The sequence below is a fragment of the Lethenteron reissneri genome, chromosome 5 (assembly GCF_015708825.2).
Source record: "Lethenteron reissneri isolate LAM-NWPU_2019-01 chromosome 5, ASM1570882v1, whole genome shotgun sequence".
Classification (NCBI taxonomy): domain Eukaryota; kingdom Metazoa; phylum Chordata; class Hyperoartia; order Petromyzontiformes; family Petromyzontidae; genus Lethenteron; species Lethenteron reissneri.
Window position 1 is genome coordinate 6,492,678 of NC_083783.1, and position 19,248 is coordinate 6,511,925.

Below are 19,248 nucleotides of genomic sequence, written 5' to 3' on the forward strand. Positions count from 1 at the left end.
GCATTGTTGTAAGGTGTTCCGCGTGTTTGCCAGCGTCTACATGTGTGCCATGTGTTGTCACGGGAGGGCTGAAAATAAAATAAAACATGTGTCGGTTTGTCACCCACATCCGGGCAGTGTGCCCAAGTATGAACACAACTGCACACGAGATGCATCAACGCAGTTTCACATTTAAATGTAAATAGCCTAGCCTTGTTAAAATAAATAAAAATACAATCTGTATAAATTCACTTGATTCATGCCTTTAATAACAATATATATTTTTGATAATAATTGACAACTACTTGGTAAATCCACTGACACTTGCCATGTCAGTCATGGGGTAGGATTTTTTTTGTTTGACCATACTTCACCACGATGGCCAATGGCCGGCCTGATGCAGGCAGGTTTACCATTAACCGGTTTCAGTCATCACTCTCCACTCACATTCGCCGTGGGCTGGGAATCGAACTCACATTGTCAGATTCATAGCTCAGTGCGCTAAAACCACTGCACCACCGCTGTCCACAATAATAACAACAACAGACTTAATTTAAACTGGATGAAAATCCATTAAGAAAATTATTTTATGCAAGGGTGACCAAAAGAAGTCGTACGTGCACGGCTATGCAAATATGTTCCCTGGAGCCGGCCATGGGTATGGCTTTGAATAATGGGTGTATTCATATAGGCTTCCACATTTACTTGGCAAGGCTATTGTAAGGATTAGCTTGTACTGGATTATATTTTGGGCTCGTATTAAACGCTTTGGAGCAGTAACCAATGTTTTTGGTAAATGTTTTGTAATAATAAGAGGGTGCAGCAGTGGCGATGAACTGGTCAGTGTACATCGCTCAAGGTGCACCTAGCCTGACACAAGCACCGCTTGGTGGCTGAACGCCAGTTATTGTTGGTGCTATGAACCCGGCCCACCGGAGTTTTGATTCCTGGCTACAGCCAACATCAGTGGTGAGTGGAGTCTGGACCTGCACTGACCAGCTGAGTGAAGGATGGTCAAACCCCCATGAGCGAAACGGCATAAAGAGGCCTTCACCGGGCAAAGGATTGAGAAAGGGGCTGAAATGAGTACGCTAGGAACAATATGAAATGCAAGAGAGATGCCTTAATCACAATACATAACAAGAATCCCAGCATGCTTTGCTTGTCAAGATGACAAATTACTAAAATGTAATATACAAATCGATCATTGCCCCATCCCTAATTGCAATAACTTGGCAAGAACCTCCTGAAAAAAGTGTCATGAGACTCTGTGAGGCTTTCCTGGGTAAACACGCACAGTAATAATAGTGATGACATCACCAGTATTCTACACACGGCCCTGTGATAGCCACCAGCTGGTGGATTTTTTTTTATTTTGGCAGCGGAACATTAACAATGCAACTCTATACCAGCTTTATCCTTATTGGAGCTCATCGTTGGTCGGGGGAAAGTGCTCGAATTTGGTTTTGGTGTTGTACTTGTACACGTACAGTCAATCCACTGCTGGATGAGGGCTTCGCCTACATTTAAAAGTAGGGGAACATAGACGTGAGGGCACAGTGCAGTACAACAGTGGATTTTGCCACAGAGCAAACTGTGCACGCTCTGTCACCCATCCAGATCACCACCCCCCCCCCCCGCCGCCCCCACAAAAACCCAACTCGGCTTCTGAGATGTGACACGACCGGGCACATTTCTGTCGATTTAGTCATAGGGATTGGTTCACTTTGTACACGTTTTGTAACCGTGGAACCTGTTATTATTCCAACGTGTTTGTTGGCCAGGTCCGAGGGGCTACGTTCCACGTCGAAATCGAGCCTGAACCAAACGCCTGCGCTCGGCGGGACCTCCGCAAACAAAGTAAGTCCCCTGCTCGCCGCCGCAGCAAGTAGGTCGCGCACAGCCATCGATCCTTTGGATCAATACACGGGGGTTGCAACCTCCCCGAGCTCCCTCCCATGCTGCCGAGCGCACGTTTTCCTAAGTAAAGGGCGTACGGTGAGTAGATTTTTTGTTACAAATAAAACATTTTAACGGAGGTTTTTTTTCTTCGACATCTTGCTTCAGGAACAAGGCACTTCGTCATCGACAAAGAACTCGAGCTTCGAGTCTGATGAGGTGGAAAATGAGCCCAATGTCAAACCTGGTAAGAAGGGAAAGTCCTTTCTCATGTGGTTACCATCCTCACTGTTTCGTGTTCCCAACCATCAGCAACTAATCTCTCACCTCCGACTCTTACTAAATGGCTGCACTTCCGTCCTTCCTCTTTGCTTGAGTAATCCTGAAATGCGTTCTATTTTTTTTTCCACGGCGGGATGCTGTCCGTCCATTTTAATTCTGCTCCCGGAAATTTAATTAGTCGCATCGGCCGCACGGATGGATGAGTCCTTCCTACTGCGCGTGGCCCTCGAGGCGTGTCGAGCAGCGCACGTAAATTAGAAGTCAAACATTAATAGAGTAATGGTTTAAATTCCTCTTAACTGCCATTTATGATTCGTCTAATATATATGGATAATGAAAAAGAATGAAGAGACGGTGGCTGAATTTGCAATGCAAGTGCCGTCTAGAACCGCAGAAACCCAGTGAGACGAAAGGGCACGGTCACAGGACCTATTAGAGGGGGCCCTGTATGAGCCAAGTGCATGCGAGCGGCGTCATAACTCATCACAACATAACGCTGCCGAATCATTATTTGTGGCCCTTTTAATATAATGAGCAAATACACGGATTGCATTTCACGGCAGCGTGACATATTTCAACATGCGGTAAAGATGGCTTTGAGGATTGGCCCATTGCAATAATCAAAGTATAAATAAAAAAAGAAAGTTTAATGGATATTGGTATAGAGCACCTTCATTAGGCTCACGGGTGATTTACACCTTCGTCACGCAATTTAGATACACGCTACATATTCTATTTTCGTTATATTCGCAGCAGACGCGGAATCAAAACCTCAGACACTGGCAGCTCTGGCCAAGTTGATCGACGCCACCGACGTGGCCGAGGTGCAAACGTTGCTTAACGTGGACGTCGCGCCGGTGGCGGGCGCCGACGTTTCATCGGGGGCACCGGAAGCCAAGCCGATCGCCAAGGGGAGCACCGATTCGACGAAATCCGGACTTGGAGAGCAGGCGGCGGCGGCGGTGGCGGTGGCGGCGGCAGCGCCACCGCCGCCCGTTCCCCGGGCGCGGACGGCTCGGCCGGAGGTCAACGGCCGCGAGTTGGAAGAGACCGTGAAGCCAAGCGCGCGTCAGACCCCCGTGAAAAGCGCGGTCAAATGGGGGGGTGACGCGAGCGCGCTGCCCGAACCCGCCGAGCAGAACGGCACGGGTGACGTGAGCGGAGTCAAAAGGAGGCCGGCCGTCAAACTGAGTGGCTCATTGGACTCGCTGATCGACGAGTCTGAGGACGGTGCCGGTCCTCGGGGTATACTGAAGCACTCCTCCATGTCGAGTTCCGACTCGAGTCTGGACACGCCACCGAAGAGTCGGCTGACGAAGGCGATAAGCGATGTCCACCTCACTCCGGAAGTGATGCACGAGAAGAGCAAGAGTGCGAACGAAGACTCGCAGGGCAGCACCGAGGACCTGGAAGGCAGGCACGTGCGATTCAACTCGAACATTCAGCAAGTGGAGGTGGAGACTGATTTCAACTCCCCGGGGTACACCGGCGAGGGAAACCTGGATAACAGCGACGAAAGCAATTCGAGTGAGGAGGAGGAGGAGGATGAAGAAGAAGACAAAGAGACGGAGGAGAACACGTTGAAAAATGCTGGCACTTCTAGCACAAATCCGTTCATGAACGATGAGATGACGGGCGACGACCTCTTTAAAGACTTTGGGATGGACGACCCAGCGTACAAAAGTAACCCATTCACAAACCAATCCGAAGACCTGTTCGTTGAGGAGCCCGAACATGAACTACCATCGCTAAACCGCCACCTCAAAACGGCTGCGGCTGACGATTTTTGGGCCGAAGATGCCGAGCTCGAATTGCCACAATCGCTCGACCCTGCTGTCCCGCAAAGACAGCCGAAAGTGAATAATACATCGGAAGATCTCTTGGACGATGACAGTGGAGATGAAATTTCATCATTGAAATTTACCAGCATGCAAAAGCAGCCAAAAGATGCTGTTTCAAATTTGAAGGATGGCACCAATGAAAATCAATTGCCATCATTGAAATCAACCAGCGTGCAAATGCAGCCAAAGATAGCTAGATCAGCAGATTTGTTGGCTGAAGACGACGAAAATGAATTGCCATACTCAGAACCTGCTGGCTTAAGAAAGCCAGCAAAACCAGGCATGAAAGATGACACTGGCAGCACCGTTCAAGAGAGAGTGCCAACTGACTTTTCAAAGAAGCCACGGCAGGACGGCAGAACAGAAATCCAGAAACCACCGTCGTCTTCAACCGAAAGATCCAGGCACGACGACCCAGATGCCGATGACAACTCGGACGGTGACGACGACGACGATGAACAGCGGCGCATCGACCGGGCAGGAGGAGATCGGCAGAAGAAGTTTGCGGCCGAGCCGCTGAAGGAACCGAGTCAGCAGGCGGACAGCAGGGGCACGGCTGCTTTCAAACCGATTGACGACACAGGTGCCGTGCCTTCGTCAGCCTCTGACGAAGAAGGTTGGCAGAGCAAGATGCCCACCGCACAATCACAAACCTCCTCCCTCGAGCGCACTGGTAAGAAGGGTCTCGAGCATGGTGGCATCTCTACAAGCCCGGATGTGGTGGTGACTCACGGGGAGGTGTTCTACATCTCGCAGTGGGCTGGTCCCCTTGTATGTGGAATTAAAGGTGTTTTGCCAAGGTGTCAAGGTGACAAGATCTTTCGAGCAACTGTTGATTGCAAAAACCCTCCGCTACTCTGACAATCATTCCCCCCTTTCACTTACAGATGAGTTCACCTTTCACCTGACTTTACTTGGTGCGCGATGTCGGGCATGTACCTTGCATGATTAGTTTTGTTTGGTCACATTGGTGAGTCTGGGGGGTTTTGAATGGTTTTTTGGGTGGGTTTGGTCCAAACTTGGGACAGTAGTGGCCACGCTGCTTTACTTCCCCGTAATTATCCTCTCTCACTTTAATATAAAGCCACATTTTATCATTCAAGAACTCTGAAGGGGAGCTCTATCGTAGCAATCAATATTAATGAATTTAAAGTAACTGAAGTTTAGGCAATTGATTGCACATTTGTTTAATGAAAATGCAACCGGTTGGTTGAGCGAGCGGCTCATAATCGGATTGATACAAATCCTAGCCGGGGGATGGCTCCACCCATCATCCCTCCTGGGGTCGATAAAATTCTCACTTCTTTGTTGGAAAGTCAACAATGGCTGTCCTATGGAAAGACTCACGCCTTTCATAGGAATGTGGAATTTCCATTAACTGGTGAATATGAGAAGCTAATTTGACAAAAAACAACATTATTTATTTACAATTAATTAATTGATTGATGCCCCCTTCTCTACATCCTTGTAAATGATTAATTTTAGTACAAAAATCTCCATTATCATCATCAATCATGTGGTAGAAACTCCCAAAAACATTCTTCAATACCATGCATATTTTTAAACATTTTGTCCCTTTCAATTTCTTCTCTGTTGCAGGTAAACCCAAGTCTTTGCAGTACCCATCAGACCCCTCTGCAAAGGCAAACATTCAGGCCTCGGATGGGCAGCAGAAAGGTAAGAGCCTTGATGCTACTGCTGAAAAAGCATCTGACTCGGCCTTTCCCCCTAAAGCAGACTCGCATAAAGATTCCACCAAATCGGGATCTCGTAAAAGTAGCAAGCACAGCGTGTCGTCCCCAACGGATGAGAGCAACTCGAGGGTCATGGACTGGCTGCTGCAGAGCGAGGACGTCCAACGGTACCAGATGTTTGTGCCAGGCCCGGTGATGGTGAAGGAAGAGCTTCCACAGGAGGCCCCAAAGAAGCCGCCTCGGCAGGTCGAATTGAAGACGCAAGACTCAAATGCCGAGGAGGAGGAGGAGCAGCTGAAAGTGGCAGCGGTAGCCGGTGTGCAGCAGACGCTTCCGCCCGGTGCCGCTGCCGCCGCCACCACCTCTGCCGCCGCCGCCACCAGGATGGGACCGAAGGGCCGTGATGTTGGTGACGGCCTGAGCCTGGAGAAGCAGAAGCCGGGAAAAAGGGACGTGGACGATTTTACCCGCTCAGATGTTGACGCTGCCGCAGATGAGGACGAGGATGTTTTCGCCAACAAGTCGTCCAGACGTTCAGCGGATGTGAAACGAAAGCTTGCACCTGATGCAGAGAAGGTACATCCTAAGGTCTGGGGTGATGGTGAGCTGACGATGGTAAAGGCAAAGGCTGGGGAAACCGACCCTGAACCAACATCTGTGGACCTTAAGACACACAGCAGGGATAGCCATCGTAATAAGCCTGTGGAGATGTTGGTGGATGTGAAACCAAAGCCTTTGCCTGGCAGCACTAAGATTGACGCTAAGAGCAAGGGCGATGATGATCTGACTGTGAAAACAGCAAAGTCTGGGAAAACCGACCCTGAACTTAAATCTACAGACTTGAATATACAGAGCAGGGATAGCGATCATAATAAGCCTGCGGAGTTGTTGGTGGATGTGAAATCAAAGGCTTTGCCTAGCAGCACGAAGATGGACACTAAGAGCAGGGGCGATGGTGATCTGACTGTGAAAAAAGCAAAGTCTGGGAAAACCGACCCTGAACTTAAATCTACAGACTTGAATATACGGAGCATGGATAGCGATCATAATAAGCCTGCGGAGTTGTTGGTGGATGTGAAATCAAAGGCTTCGCCTAGCAGCACTAAGATGGACACTAAGAGCAAGGGCGATGATGATCTGACTGTGAAAAAAGCAAAGTCTGGGAAAACCGACCCTGAACTTAAATCTACAGACTTGAATATACGGAGCATGGATAGCGATCATAATAAGACTGCGGAGTTGTTGGTGGATGTGAAATCAAAGGCTTCGCCTAGCAGCACTAAGATGGACACTAATAGCAAGGGCGATGATGATCTGACTGTGAAAACAGCGAAGGCTGGGAAAACTGATCGTGGTGAAGTTAAACCAAATGATATTGACACTGGTCCACAAGGTGGGGATAGTGATGGTAAGAAGTCGGCAGAGTTGTTGGTTGATGTGAAACAAAAGCCTTCGCCTGACAGCTCAAAGGTAGATGGCAAGAACCAGGGTGATGGTGATCTGACTGTGAAAAAATCAAAGTCTGGGAAAACCGACCCCGAACTTAAATCTACAGACTTGAATATACAGAACAGGGATAGCGATCATAATAAGCCTGCGGAGTTGTTGGTGGATGTGAAATCAAAGGCTTCGCCTAGCAGCACTAAGATGGACACTAAGAGCAGGGGTGATGGTGATGTGACTGTGAAAACAGCGAAGGCTGGGAAAACTGACCCTTTTGAACTTAAATTCACAGGCCTTCATGCACAGAACAGGGATAGTGATGGTAACAAACCGGCAGAATTGTTAGCAGATGTTAAACAAAAGCCTTCACCTGACGGTGTGAAGTTGGAAGCTAAGAACAAGGATGATGGTGTTCTGACTGCGAAAAAGACAAAGGTTGGGAAAACTGATGTTGGTAAAATTAAACCTAACCATGCTGAGACTGATGCACAACCTGGGGATAGTGATCATAGCATAAAGGACATCAAACACACAGGCCCATCTGATGATGTGAAAATGGGGCTCAAGAACAAACATGGAGATTCTAATGCCGAGAAGACGAAATTGGAAAAATCCAGAAAAAACGCCTCTGACAATTCTATGTTCATGGATGTTGACACATTCACACAGCCCGACGAAAGTACTGACGGTGAGCCAGCGGATGCTACCAATAAAAATAAATTTGTAATCTCATCAAGCAAGGCTGCATCTAGTGCAAAATTACATGGGGAGACCATTTTCCCGGACAAGCAGCGACTCAGTGTAAAGGATATGAAGGAACATTGGGAAAAGGCAAATCGCAGCGATAAGAGCAATATTACAACCGCAACAGCAGCAGGGTATGTGAAAGATCATTTAAATGCGTCCGATTCTGACGCGGCAATCAATGATGGGGCTGAAGAAAGTGGTGCAACTGCCAGTGTGGAAAAAAACGACGCTAAACTTTTTTCGCGTGAAAAGATCTCCCCTGAAAAATCTAGGATGAATATCGATGAAGCCGCGTACCAGGTTGAGCAATCAAAGCAGCCGAAGCCCAAGTGTAGTAGTGAGTCTGTTGACTTAAGCACACCAGCAAAGCACATGTCAGCTGGTGAGAAGGAAGGCGTAGAGCCTGGCAAAGAGAGTGGCCGGCCTGGCAGAGCATCGCTGCAGCGTCAGACGTCAAGCGAGAGCGAAGCGTCATCCGCGGGCGACGGACCCGATGGGAGTTTTAAAATATTTTCTGGAAGGCAGCGAATGAAAGATGGCTCACAGGAGCTGCATGGCCGTTCCACCAAATTCAAAGACCTCCACGATTTCTGGACGAAGGACACAAAAGAGAGGAAGAAGGTAAAGGGTGATTTGTATGACGAGGAGGATAGAAAACCGAAATCGCCAACTGGTGCTCCAAGTCCACAAAGCGTGGATTCCCCGGCGTCCATTAAATCGGCAACTAAATCCACCAACGGCACCGTCGAAGTGGGCAATGTTTCACCACAAAAAATGCACAAGCAGCCACCGGCCAGTGCTCTGGAATCAAAGGACCAGCGGGCCGAGCAAGGCAAACAGCAGAATTCCTCTTCGGACAGACCAGAGAGTGAGTCTGGACGACAGGGAGAACTTTCACGAGAGCCGAGCAAGTCGCAGAAGGAGGCCGAAAAGCAATTGGTTGAGAAAGCTGTGCCAGCTGAGCAAGAGACAAGTGTGTCACCTGATAAAACTCGTGTCAAATCGGGCCCTAGAACAAAAACAGAGTTGCCTGCCAAAGTCGGCGCAGAGTTGAGTTTGAAAAATGTTGTTTTGTCGCCCAACACAGATGAACGGCAAAGGCTTGAGGAACGGGCTCAAGAGCCTGGAGGAACAAGATCCAGGTGTTCAACTGAAGCCACAGAAAACCGTGGAATCTTCACAAACCACCACTGCGAACAGGGCAAAGACAGAAAAAAAACCCATGGCAAAGGAGCCTTCTGAGCGAGTGAGATTGCCATTCGGCACGGAGGCAAAGCCGGATGTCAAGGAACGGATTCAGGACCTTTTTGAATGTGACCCAGCCGATGACATTCCCGCAGAGCAAGAGAGATCTCGCAAAGCTTCAGAACCTGGCTCGGCCATCAAGAAGACGGTGAAGCAAACGAAACCGGCCAAGGGTGAGAGTTTTGAGAAAAAGAGTTTACCAGCAAATGATGAAAACCTTTTCGATTTCAACACGAGCGTGCAGCTGCCCGATGTTTCCTCGATCAAACCGCGTTCACAAACTTCTTCAGAACTTGAATCTCCCAAAGGGAAACCTGAGAGAGCAGAAAAGCCAGTGGCAAAGGACAACTTGGAGAAAGACTTGAAGCCAAGAAGAGTGGGCCCGCTTAGTTTTAAGACCAGGGTGCATCAGCGCGTGGAGACGAGTTCCAGCTCGCCGTCGAATCGAAGGCCAGTGCAGGGCGAAACAACTGGGGCACCAATTGCGGAGGAACCTACTCCGGTGAAAAAATTGGAGAAGCCCAGCAGGCTGATCGAAAAAGACCCATGGAAAAATGAAAGCCCCGAGGAGCTGCAGAGCTTTGAAGCACGTGGAAAGAAACTTGTTGAAAGCAATAAACTCGTTCCGGAGAAGCCTTTTGAGAGTTTGAAGATCCCGCTGGAAGTGGAGGCGCGACGGGAGTTTAAGATGAAGGTTCAGGAACTCGTTAAAAATGACCCGCCTGTTGTCGAACCTCGAAAAGAGAAGACTCCAGCGAAAGCGGTGGTAGAAAAGAAAAGAGTCCCACACCGAAAAGATGAGGATCTTCTTGATTTCGACAGCAGTGAGCAGGAGCCTGAAGAAGAACAGCCCACAGCAGCAGCCAGCCCTCCAACGCAAACTGAACCTCAGGACGTCCCCAATAAAACCAAGACGACAGATAAACCCATTTCAGAGAAGCCTTTTGAGAGTTTGAAGATCCCGCTGGAAGTGGAGGCGCGACGGGAGTTTAAGATGAAGGTACAGGAACTCATTAAAAATGACCCGCCCGTTGTCGAACCCCGAAAAGAGAAGACTCCAGCGAAAGCTGTGGTAGATAAGAAAAGAGTCCCACAGCGAAAAGATGAGGATCTTCTTGATTTTGACAGCAGTGAGCAGGAGCCTGAAGAAGAACAGCCCACAGTAGCAGTCAGCCCTCCAACGCAAACTGAACCGGAGGACGTCCCAAAAAAAGCCAAGATGACAGAAAAACCCGTTAAGGAGAAGCCTTTTGAGAGTTTGAAGATCCCGCTGGAAGTGGAGGCGCGACGGGAGTTTAAGATGAAGGTTCAGGAGCTCGTTAAAAATGACCCACCCGTTGTCGAACCTCGAAAAGAAAAGACTCCAGCGAAAGCGGTGGTAGAAAAGAAAAGAGTCCCACAGCGAAAAGATGAGGATCTTCTTGATTTCGACAGCAGTGAGCAGGAGCCCGAAAAAGAACAGCCCACAGTAGCTGCCAGCCCTCCAACGCAAACTGAACCTGAGGACGTCCCCAAGAAAGCCAAGACGACAGATAAACCCGTTAAGGAGAAGCCTTTTGAGAGTTTGAAGATCCCACTGGAAGTGGAGGCGCGACGGGAGTTTAAGATGAAGGTTCAGGAGCTCGTTAAAAATGACCCACCCGTTGTCGAACCTCGAAAAGAAAAGACTCCAGCGAAACCGGTGGTAGAAAAGAAAAGAGTCCCACAGCGAAAAGATGAGGATCTTCTTGATTTCGACAGCAGTGAGCAGGAGCCAGAAAAAGAACAGCCCACAGTAGCAGCCAGCCCTCCAACGCAAACTGAACCTGAGAACGTCCCCAAAAAAGCCAAGATGACAGATAAACCCGTTAAGGAGAAGCCTTTTGAGAGTTTGAAGATCCCGCTGGAAGTGGAGGCGCGACGGGAGTTTAAGATGAAGGTTCAGGAGCTCGTTAAAAATGACCCACCCGTTGTCAAACCTCGAAAAGAAAAGACTCCAGCGAAACCGGTGGTAGAAAAGAAAAGAGTCCCACAGCGAAAAGATGAGGATCTTCTTGATTTCGACAGCAGTGAGCAGGAGCCAGAAAAAGAACAGCCCACAGTAGCAGCCAGCCCTCCAACGCAAACTGAACCTGAGAACGTCCCCAAAAAAGCCAATATGACAGAAAAACCCGTTAAGGAGAAGCCTTTTGAGAGTCTGAAGATCCCGCTGGAAGTGGAGGCGCGACGGGAGTTTAAAATGAAGGTTCAGGAGCTCGTTAAAAATGACCCGCCTGTTGTCGAACCCCGAAAAGAGAAGACTCCAGCGAAACCAGTGGTAGAAAAGAAACGAGTCCCACAGCGAAAAGACGAGGATGTTCTTGATTTTGACAGCAGTGAGCAGGAGCCTGAAGAAGAAAAGCCCACAGCAGCAGCCAGCCCTCCAACGCAAACTGAACCTCAGGACATCCCCAAGAAAGCCAAGACGACAGATAAACCCGTTCCGGAGAAGCCTTTTGAGAGTTTTAAGATCCCGCTGGAAGTTGAGGCGCGACGGGAGTTTAAGATGAAGGTTCAGGAGCTCGTTAAAAATGACCCGCCTGTTGTCGAACCCCGAAAAGAGAAGACTCCAGCGAAACCGGTGGTCGATAAGAAACGAGTCCCACAGCGAAAAGACGAGGATATTCTTGATTTCGACAGCAGTGAGCAGGAGCCCGAAGAAGAACAGCCCACAGGATCAGCCAGCCCTCCAACGCAAGTTAAAGATGTTCTAAAAGACAGTGATAATACCTACAATAAGAAACATCCTGACAGACCGCAGGACTTGAATAAGAGAGATCCATTTGCAGAAGCTGAACAAGAGGTCGAATTGGAGCAGTCGCATTCTCCTCCGGTCGAGGCATCTGATCTATTTTTGAAAATGAAAGACTTACCGAAGGGTCGAAGGTTACCAGACAAGACCAGACAAGATCCAGAGGACGATTCAGAAAAGCATAACATCCAGTTATTAAAGGGCAGGCCACATGAGTTGACACGCATAAATTCTGATGACGATTCATTCGAGAAACCTTCCAAAATCCAGTCCAAAGATGTCCGCGAAGCACCGCCTCAGCCTCCACGCAGACCCGTGGAGAAAAGAAAGGAGAAGGCAGCCATACCACCAAAAAGTTCAGATGAGGAGTCGCTTCCTCAACGTGCCAAGGAGCAGGTGAAGCACGGTCACAAGGCAGCCGATCCTCACGCGTTGAGCGAAGAGGACAAAGAACCGCCCTCCCCGGTCCCGGAAAAGCGGCGACCGAAGGAACCATCTTCTGCGGACGTTACGGTAGCTCCGAATCGGCCACAAGGCCGTCAAAAGAGCCTGCCAGAGACCACTGATCAGGAGGCCACGTGGTCGGACGATCCTGAGGTTGGACAAATGAGCCGTAAGGAAGAAGCGGGTTCCGCCAATGCCGAGCTTTCCCAGTCGACTCCAGCAATCTACGCAGAAATAAATCCTGCGGAAAAAGCGTCTTCAAAGAAACGACCCCACATGGAACTCATGAGCAAGCAAAGTAAAGAGAACATTTATGAAGATCCACAGGGGGAGGATGATGATGAAGTGCCCTCTTTGCCTCCAAGACAAGGCAAATTAGCAGGAAGGAACCCAAGTCTGGATGTAAAAGAAGGTTGGTAATGTCAGAGTACTTTACTTATTTCAAACTCATGCTGCGGTACTTTGAACCATTGCTGTAGCTAGAGATCCTGATTAATCATAACGAGCCGAAGTGTAAAAATGCTTGCCAACTCATTGCTTTTAGATGAAATCATGAACTGATTCGTGTTTTTTTTTTCTCTTTCAGCACCAATTGCATTTATATTGAATATTTTGAGTGAAAATTTTCGATGCCAAATTGCTTCTCACTCATTATCTGTTTCCTCCCTCTCGCCCTCCCCCCTTGAGTCGTCACATCGAATCGTATTTGTGACCACCACAACGGCTTGAGGCACCAGCTTGAGTTTCTTTATTTCTTGCCATATTTGAGGGATAATAACAAAATGACAATTAATATTGTTGACAGGTCTCAACCATTCACAAGGCATAGCTGTATGTTGATTAACTATGAATAACCCAACCAATAATAGATATCCATTTTCATTTATATGCATACATTAACCCCCGCCCCCCCCCGCCCCCCCCCCCCTGGTATTCGCACCTGATTAGCTCATAAGTGACGATGTAATATGTAACTCTACACTTAAGATTGAAACAGGATTTCTCCACAACTCTGGATGTCGCCTGATGAGGCTGCTTGAAATTGCCGGCGAAACGTCGTATAGGCAAACCTCGGTTTACGCGCAATTTTGGAATACCGCGGCGCTTTGTATGACATACGCGATGGACGCCACCCCTAGCCTCAAACCGTGGCCCAATGGCGTTGTCAGTAGCCATTGCGGTACGATAACTGGTGTGATACACCTTGCGACGTATACACCGGAGGCCTTGCCCTTGGTCTCCACAACGCAACTCCGGCGTAGTTACAAAGTGCAGGGAACTAAATGAAGAAGAAACGTTACACGGAGCTGCTAAAGATTTGTAAAATATAAAGCGCACAGGGGGTGCTGAGAGAAATTAGAAAGAGAACCGGTTGTGAAGGGATAATTAAGAACACAGGTGGCCGGATGTCTAACATTCGTAGAGGAAGGGGCACAGGTGGTAAAGGGATGATTAATGAGAGGGCACTGTAGCAAGAGAACACAGGTGGTGAAGAACGAAGGACCGAGAGGGAGATATAGGCTCGGATAATATAGGCGATTGTGTCTGTAAGTGTGAGTGAAATCCCCTAACCTCCTCCTTTACATTATTCTTATGGGAAAATAGCTTTTTGACATACACACTTTTCCAGGAACGCATCTATCGTGCATGTCAAGGAGTGCCTAAACTCGAATGATAAATTCTAGATTTTAAATTCTAAATTTTTATTTTTTACCTACGTGACTTTACCGAAAAAAACCTAAGAATATTGAATGATAAATATTGTGGGTTTACTCTCCCACGCACCAGTATTCTGAACTAGTAACGAATTGGCATGTTCTGTTTACGTGACACATCTTACTAATTGGCTGTGTCAGGTGGTGGCGCGTTTAACGACACACATTTATATTTACGCGATCTAACCCAGAACACCTCTATTAAGGAATAACCGTTTACCGTTTGACAGTTCAGAAAGGGTTTATTGTAAGGTGACTTACTTGCTCAGGCAGAATGCACTATCAATAGTCTTGACAAGTCTGCAAGCAAGCCAAAACAAACGCAATGGGGCAGTGAAGGCAACATTCTATTTTAATCGCAACGCTTGACAAAACACATTGACGGTGCAGGGCTTCTCGATGCAAACCAATGCTTTGCTTCTTATTTCGTCGATGGTTTGCCAAAAACAAAGGGGAGGGGGGAGAAGTTGTATTTAATCGCATGTGAAAGCCGATGAGATGGCTTGGCCAAATTGGCCGAAACACCAACGGGATATTATTGTTAGCCTCGGAAACGTTCATTTTGGAATTACCGAATGTGTAACATGCACATGACTGACTTTTCTTATTTCCCTAGGACCAATGGAAGTCACGTACTGAATGGATGTGTTCATTGTGTACTGCCCTATTGAGGCCTGGAATTGATCACCCAGAAACACCCTTGTTAAACATTGCATTGAAGAAATCTATTTCTTTTTTAAACCGTACCTTATTGACAACTATAAATCATTTCCCCCCCCCCCCCCAGCTCTCGTCGCACTAAACACGCTCACACGAGTGCCACCTTCGCCCCCCCCCCCCCCGCCCGTCACTTTTGTTGTTCCGACAAAAAAAAACGTGTGCGCCGCAAACGAGAAGGAAGACCTCTGCGGTGTTAAGATAATAATGCGTGCATGTGATAGGTGGTCTGAAATTAAGAGGGTGGTTTTGCTGGTGATCAGGGGACTTTATTATAAGATTGGTCTGTGTATATTGAAAACAACTGGGGTGGTCCCTGCTTCAGTCCCTTAACGAGAGCACAAAGGACGACTCTACCTTTTAATTTGACGGACGGAGACACTTTGGGCCTCTTGATTCTTATCTTGACAAAGTGGCTGAAAATCCACATTTGCCTTGGCAAGGATCTCTGCCCCCAGTGTATTTGGTTTTGGAAACGTGGGCCCAATTTCACAAGGCGATGAGGAAGAAAACAATTATAAATTGATAATTTAACTGATTTGTTTACAGTTTAATTGAAATTGGTGACAAAAACATATCTTAAAGAGGCATTTAAACTTTTTCTCCCAGTGGTGTATTAAAATTCTGATTAACTTCCTTGTGCCATTTAACCAATTTCAATAACTGTACTAAAGTACAAACCAAAAATTGTCGATAATAAATAAAATTAACCAACTCTCTCCGATGGGTCTTCGGGTCGTACCGCGTGTTGTTCGGCACGATGTCTGACGTTTTGCACCGCATGCCGGGAGCTTCTTCAGGGACTGAATCGTCAGACTTTGCACCGAAAACAACACTGCAGTACCCACCCCCGACCCCAAAACAATATATATATATCAAGAGAGCTACGTAGGGCAACCGCAACGACATGTATTTGTAGTCGTATGGAAATTCGATTTTAAAACGAACAAAACTTTTGATAACTGGTCCTGGTTGAATGCGGTAGCACTGAAGCTGGGTGTGCTGGTGGTTTTAGGCTGTGCATGCAGGTGGGGGCCTGGGCTGGACATGGGCCGTCTTCGGTGGTGAAGGCCGCGTGTTTTAAATGATGCCTCGCAACAAGGATGAGAGAGAAATATCCAACTCCTGCGCTTGTTCAGAACACTTTGCGGTCGCTTCACAAAGGGGGGGGGGAAATGCGTGCGTGTTTTTTTGTTTTCTTAGTAGTGGCAAGAAGCGCTGTGTCGCCGCAAGTCGAGAGATGGCTGGAGGATGCCACCGCAGGTACTACAGCCAATTGCCAGTCGCCTAAGCTCTCCCCCGTTACGCACGCGACTCTTCGCTCCGACAACTAATACCAGCTTTGGTTGTGTGAAGCTGGGGAACACTTGGAAAGGCTTTTTGTTTTTTGCAGCAGGAATTGTAATGCGCGTAGACTTTTCTCTGCGCACGTGAGAGCGGAAGAGCAAAACTGATGATTGTTTTCAAAGTACTGTAAGCTGTTTTGGTCACATTTGTTGTGGAACTTTTGCATACGAGGGTTGTGTGGTATTTGATGGTACAGAAGATGCTGCCCTTTGTGTAAATGGTTAGGACACTCGACTTGCAATCTAGAGACCGCTGGTTTCGATTTTCCCAGTACAGATGTACCCTGATGTACGTTAATTCTGTTTCCGACGATTCGTTATGATGCTCGTCATAGATTAACACTTTCTTACGGTTTCCGTCTCTCTTTTAGTAATTACGTTGTTATTTTTTTCTCATTGGCATGTTTTGTTCACGTGACAAACGACGCGTTTATATTTACGCGATCTGACCCAAACACCTCTCACGAGTAAATAGTAAGCCATGTAAGCTGAACAGCAGCTCTCCAGAGCAACCTTGAGGCGGGGGTGGGGGAGGAAGCCCTTTCACCAGCAGTGGCACGAGTCGGCATTTTGCAGGGCTGCCCGCATGTAGACAGGCGACCTTGTACGTAACATCATTGCGCAACGGTTGTGTTTGCGGATCCAGTTTTTTGTTTCTTCCGCCGATTGCTGCACCCCTTTGTCGTTTGCAGCAGCTACGCTCCCAGCGGCCGTGAGGTCCGCGAGGGCGGGGGAGCTCACGGACGCGGAGAGGAAAAAGCAGATGAGCAGATCGGTGCCGGTTCTCACCGTGTCCGGGGTAAGCGAGGCTGGCAAGCATCGACGATCGGCTGTACCCCCCCTCCCATCCTCCTCCCTCCCACCCTACCACCTTCCTCTGCATGTATGGGATTTTCTCCGGGTGCTCCGGTTCTCTCCCATGCGTAAAGCACTCCTGAAAGAGCAGTCAGACTACCCTGCAGAGAGGGGGCTCCCTCCGCCATGTGTATGCAGATGTTGAGGAGTGGAGTGCTGACGTCAGGTCACACTCGCTTCGGGGGGGAATGCCGTCAAGGAAAAGTGACGTCATGCCCCCCGGGGTATTTGAGGGGAGACCCGTGACGTAGACGGGGTCTTCGCCGTGAGCCAGAAGAATGAGTGTTAGGGGAGTAGGGGGCTCCGGGATAGAGGGTTGAGAGCCAGGCTGAAGGGGCTGCTTTACCCGGCTGGCCGAGTTGGCTGAACCCTCGGTCAGTGCTGTGGTAAGAGCCTGATAGCCTGGTGGGGTGTAGGGAACTCCCAGTACCCCTTCCCCTGGGGAGATTAGTTAATAACTGTGTGTTAACTCCTTCCCCCGAGTTAGGCGCAAGCCCTTAAATAAAGAGTTGGCGTCAGCCCCTACACGACTGGCTTCAGCGTCCTTCTTACCACACAACACATACGTTGAATTTCCTTGCGCACCGCACGTGGCCGACCGTGCTCATCGGAAGTGCCGGGGAAGGACGACAGACTAAACGCAAAAAGCAGTTCTATGAAGAAATGAGGTCTCAATCTCGATAATTTCACAGTGCACCGCTCCAGCGGCTGCCTAATATCGGAAGGCAGAACGTTCCAGACGGCCGCGGAAGCGCATCGGAGAGCGCGCGATGCGGTGACCGTCTTTGTTCGACGGCCGGCCGTAAAGAGTGGAGGCCCTTTCTGCCAGCGGTGGCATGAGAAAAAAGTTGCGGTGCTGCACCTTTACCATTTAACTGCAAAAACGACGTGTCACAATAAATGTTGTACAGCTGCTGCTTCAGTAAAATTATGCAATGAATAGGTACATTAGAATGAATAACGTTTTTTTTATTTTTACCGTCAAGGACTGCCATAGAGATGTAAGAAAGATGTCAGCGTTTTGGCTGACTGACCTTTACATATTTGCGTAAAAAATGTTTGCCATTCGACTAATATGTTGATCCTACCTCTTGGTGGCGGGGGAAAAAAAAATCCGTCAATATTTCTAATTGACCCGTTATACAATTAATAGCATATCTACTTAATGAGTAACTTCACATAGGGACAAACATATATATATATATACATATTGTGTCGTGTACTTATCTGCTTACACGACCATCTCGGCTGTAAAGCTAGTGTGGGGGACAAGTTAAATCACTGATTGGGGGGGGGGGTTGACTCTGCCCATCATCCCTTCGGGGGTGATAAAGATGAGCACCACTTTGGGGTGGGTGGGGGGGGTCAGCGGTGGTTGTCCTGTGCATCGACTCACCCATGCCATAGGAACGTGGAGTTTCCATCACTGCCTGTGCAGGGCTGTAAATGAGAGATGCGCACCCACACCTCAATGCTCATTTGAGGAGGGGAAATCCCTTGTCCTTTCGTCACGTAAGTGGCGTAACAATTCATCTTCTTGGTTCTTTCGGTAAAGTCACGTAGAATGGAAATAATGAAATAATAACAATAAAAATAATAAAATAATTCTCACGACGTTTCGGCCACAACACAAGCAGCCGTCCTCAGGTGGAGAGCAGGTCTGTCGAGTAGACAAAGTCAGAGTCAGACTCTGTCTACTCGACAGACCTGCTCTCCACCTGAGGACGGCTGCTTGCGTTGTGGCCGAAACGTCGTGAGAATTATTTTATTATGTTTTATTTTTATTATTTCATTATTTCCATTCTACGTGACTTTACCGAAAGAACCAAGAAGATGAATCCCTGCAGTCACGAAAGCTTTAAATCGAAATTTGGCGTAACAATTGTTTGCGTCTTGCCTTCAAGTAATCGAGGTGGACTCGCCTCTCTCGTCTTCGCAAACTGCAGTCGCCCCCTGCTCGCAACATCCTTCTCTCCGCAGCGCGCCGCAGTGGCATCAAAAGGGCAGGGCCTCGTGCTTGCTCGCGGACCTTGTTAGCGATCCCACGAGACTTCACAGAGGAGCGAGTCAGAATACCACCGCTGCCGCAGTCAAATTAGCCAGCCATGATAACGAGGGGGGGGGGGGGCAGTGTGTTCCAAAAGCAGCAAGAACAACAAATCCGATGTCTCACTCTCTCTCTCCAAATAGACTGCGTGAAGCCTAATGTGAACCCTCTCCCTCTTGTTACGGCTTTTCATATACAACAAGGAGGTCTCTCTCGTAATCAAC

General features: G+C 48.3%; 1 protein-coding gene across 6 annotated transcripts in view; it reads left to right on the forward strand.

Moving 5' to 3' along the window:
* The window catches only part of LOC133351769 (synaptotagmin-like protein 2), an 81,444-nt gene that overhangs the window by 39,575 nt on the left and 22,621 nt on the right, over positions 1-19,248 (forward strand). The window contains exons 6-11 of one of the 6 annotated variants that reach the window (XM_061567286.1): positions 1,764-1,839; positions 2,047-2,125; positions 2,914-4,674; positions 5,601-5,678; positions 15,980-16,039; positions 16,815-16,921. In XM_061567286.1, the coding sequence (XP_061423270.1) occupies positions 1,764-1,839; positions 2,047-2,125; positions 2,914-4,674; positions 5,601-5,678; positions 15,980-16,039; positions 16,815-16,921 (2,161 nt within the window). Of the gene's footprint in view, positions 1-1,763; positions 1,840-2,046; positions 2,126-2,913; positions 4,675-5,600; positions 5,679-8,972; positions 12,757-15,979; positions 16,040-16,814; positions 16,922-19,248 lie in introns of those variants that run through there. The other 5 variants (XM_061567305.1, XM_061567295.1, XM_061567314.1 and 2 more) reach the window with 5 other exon arrangements.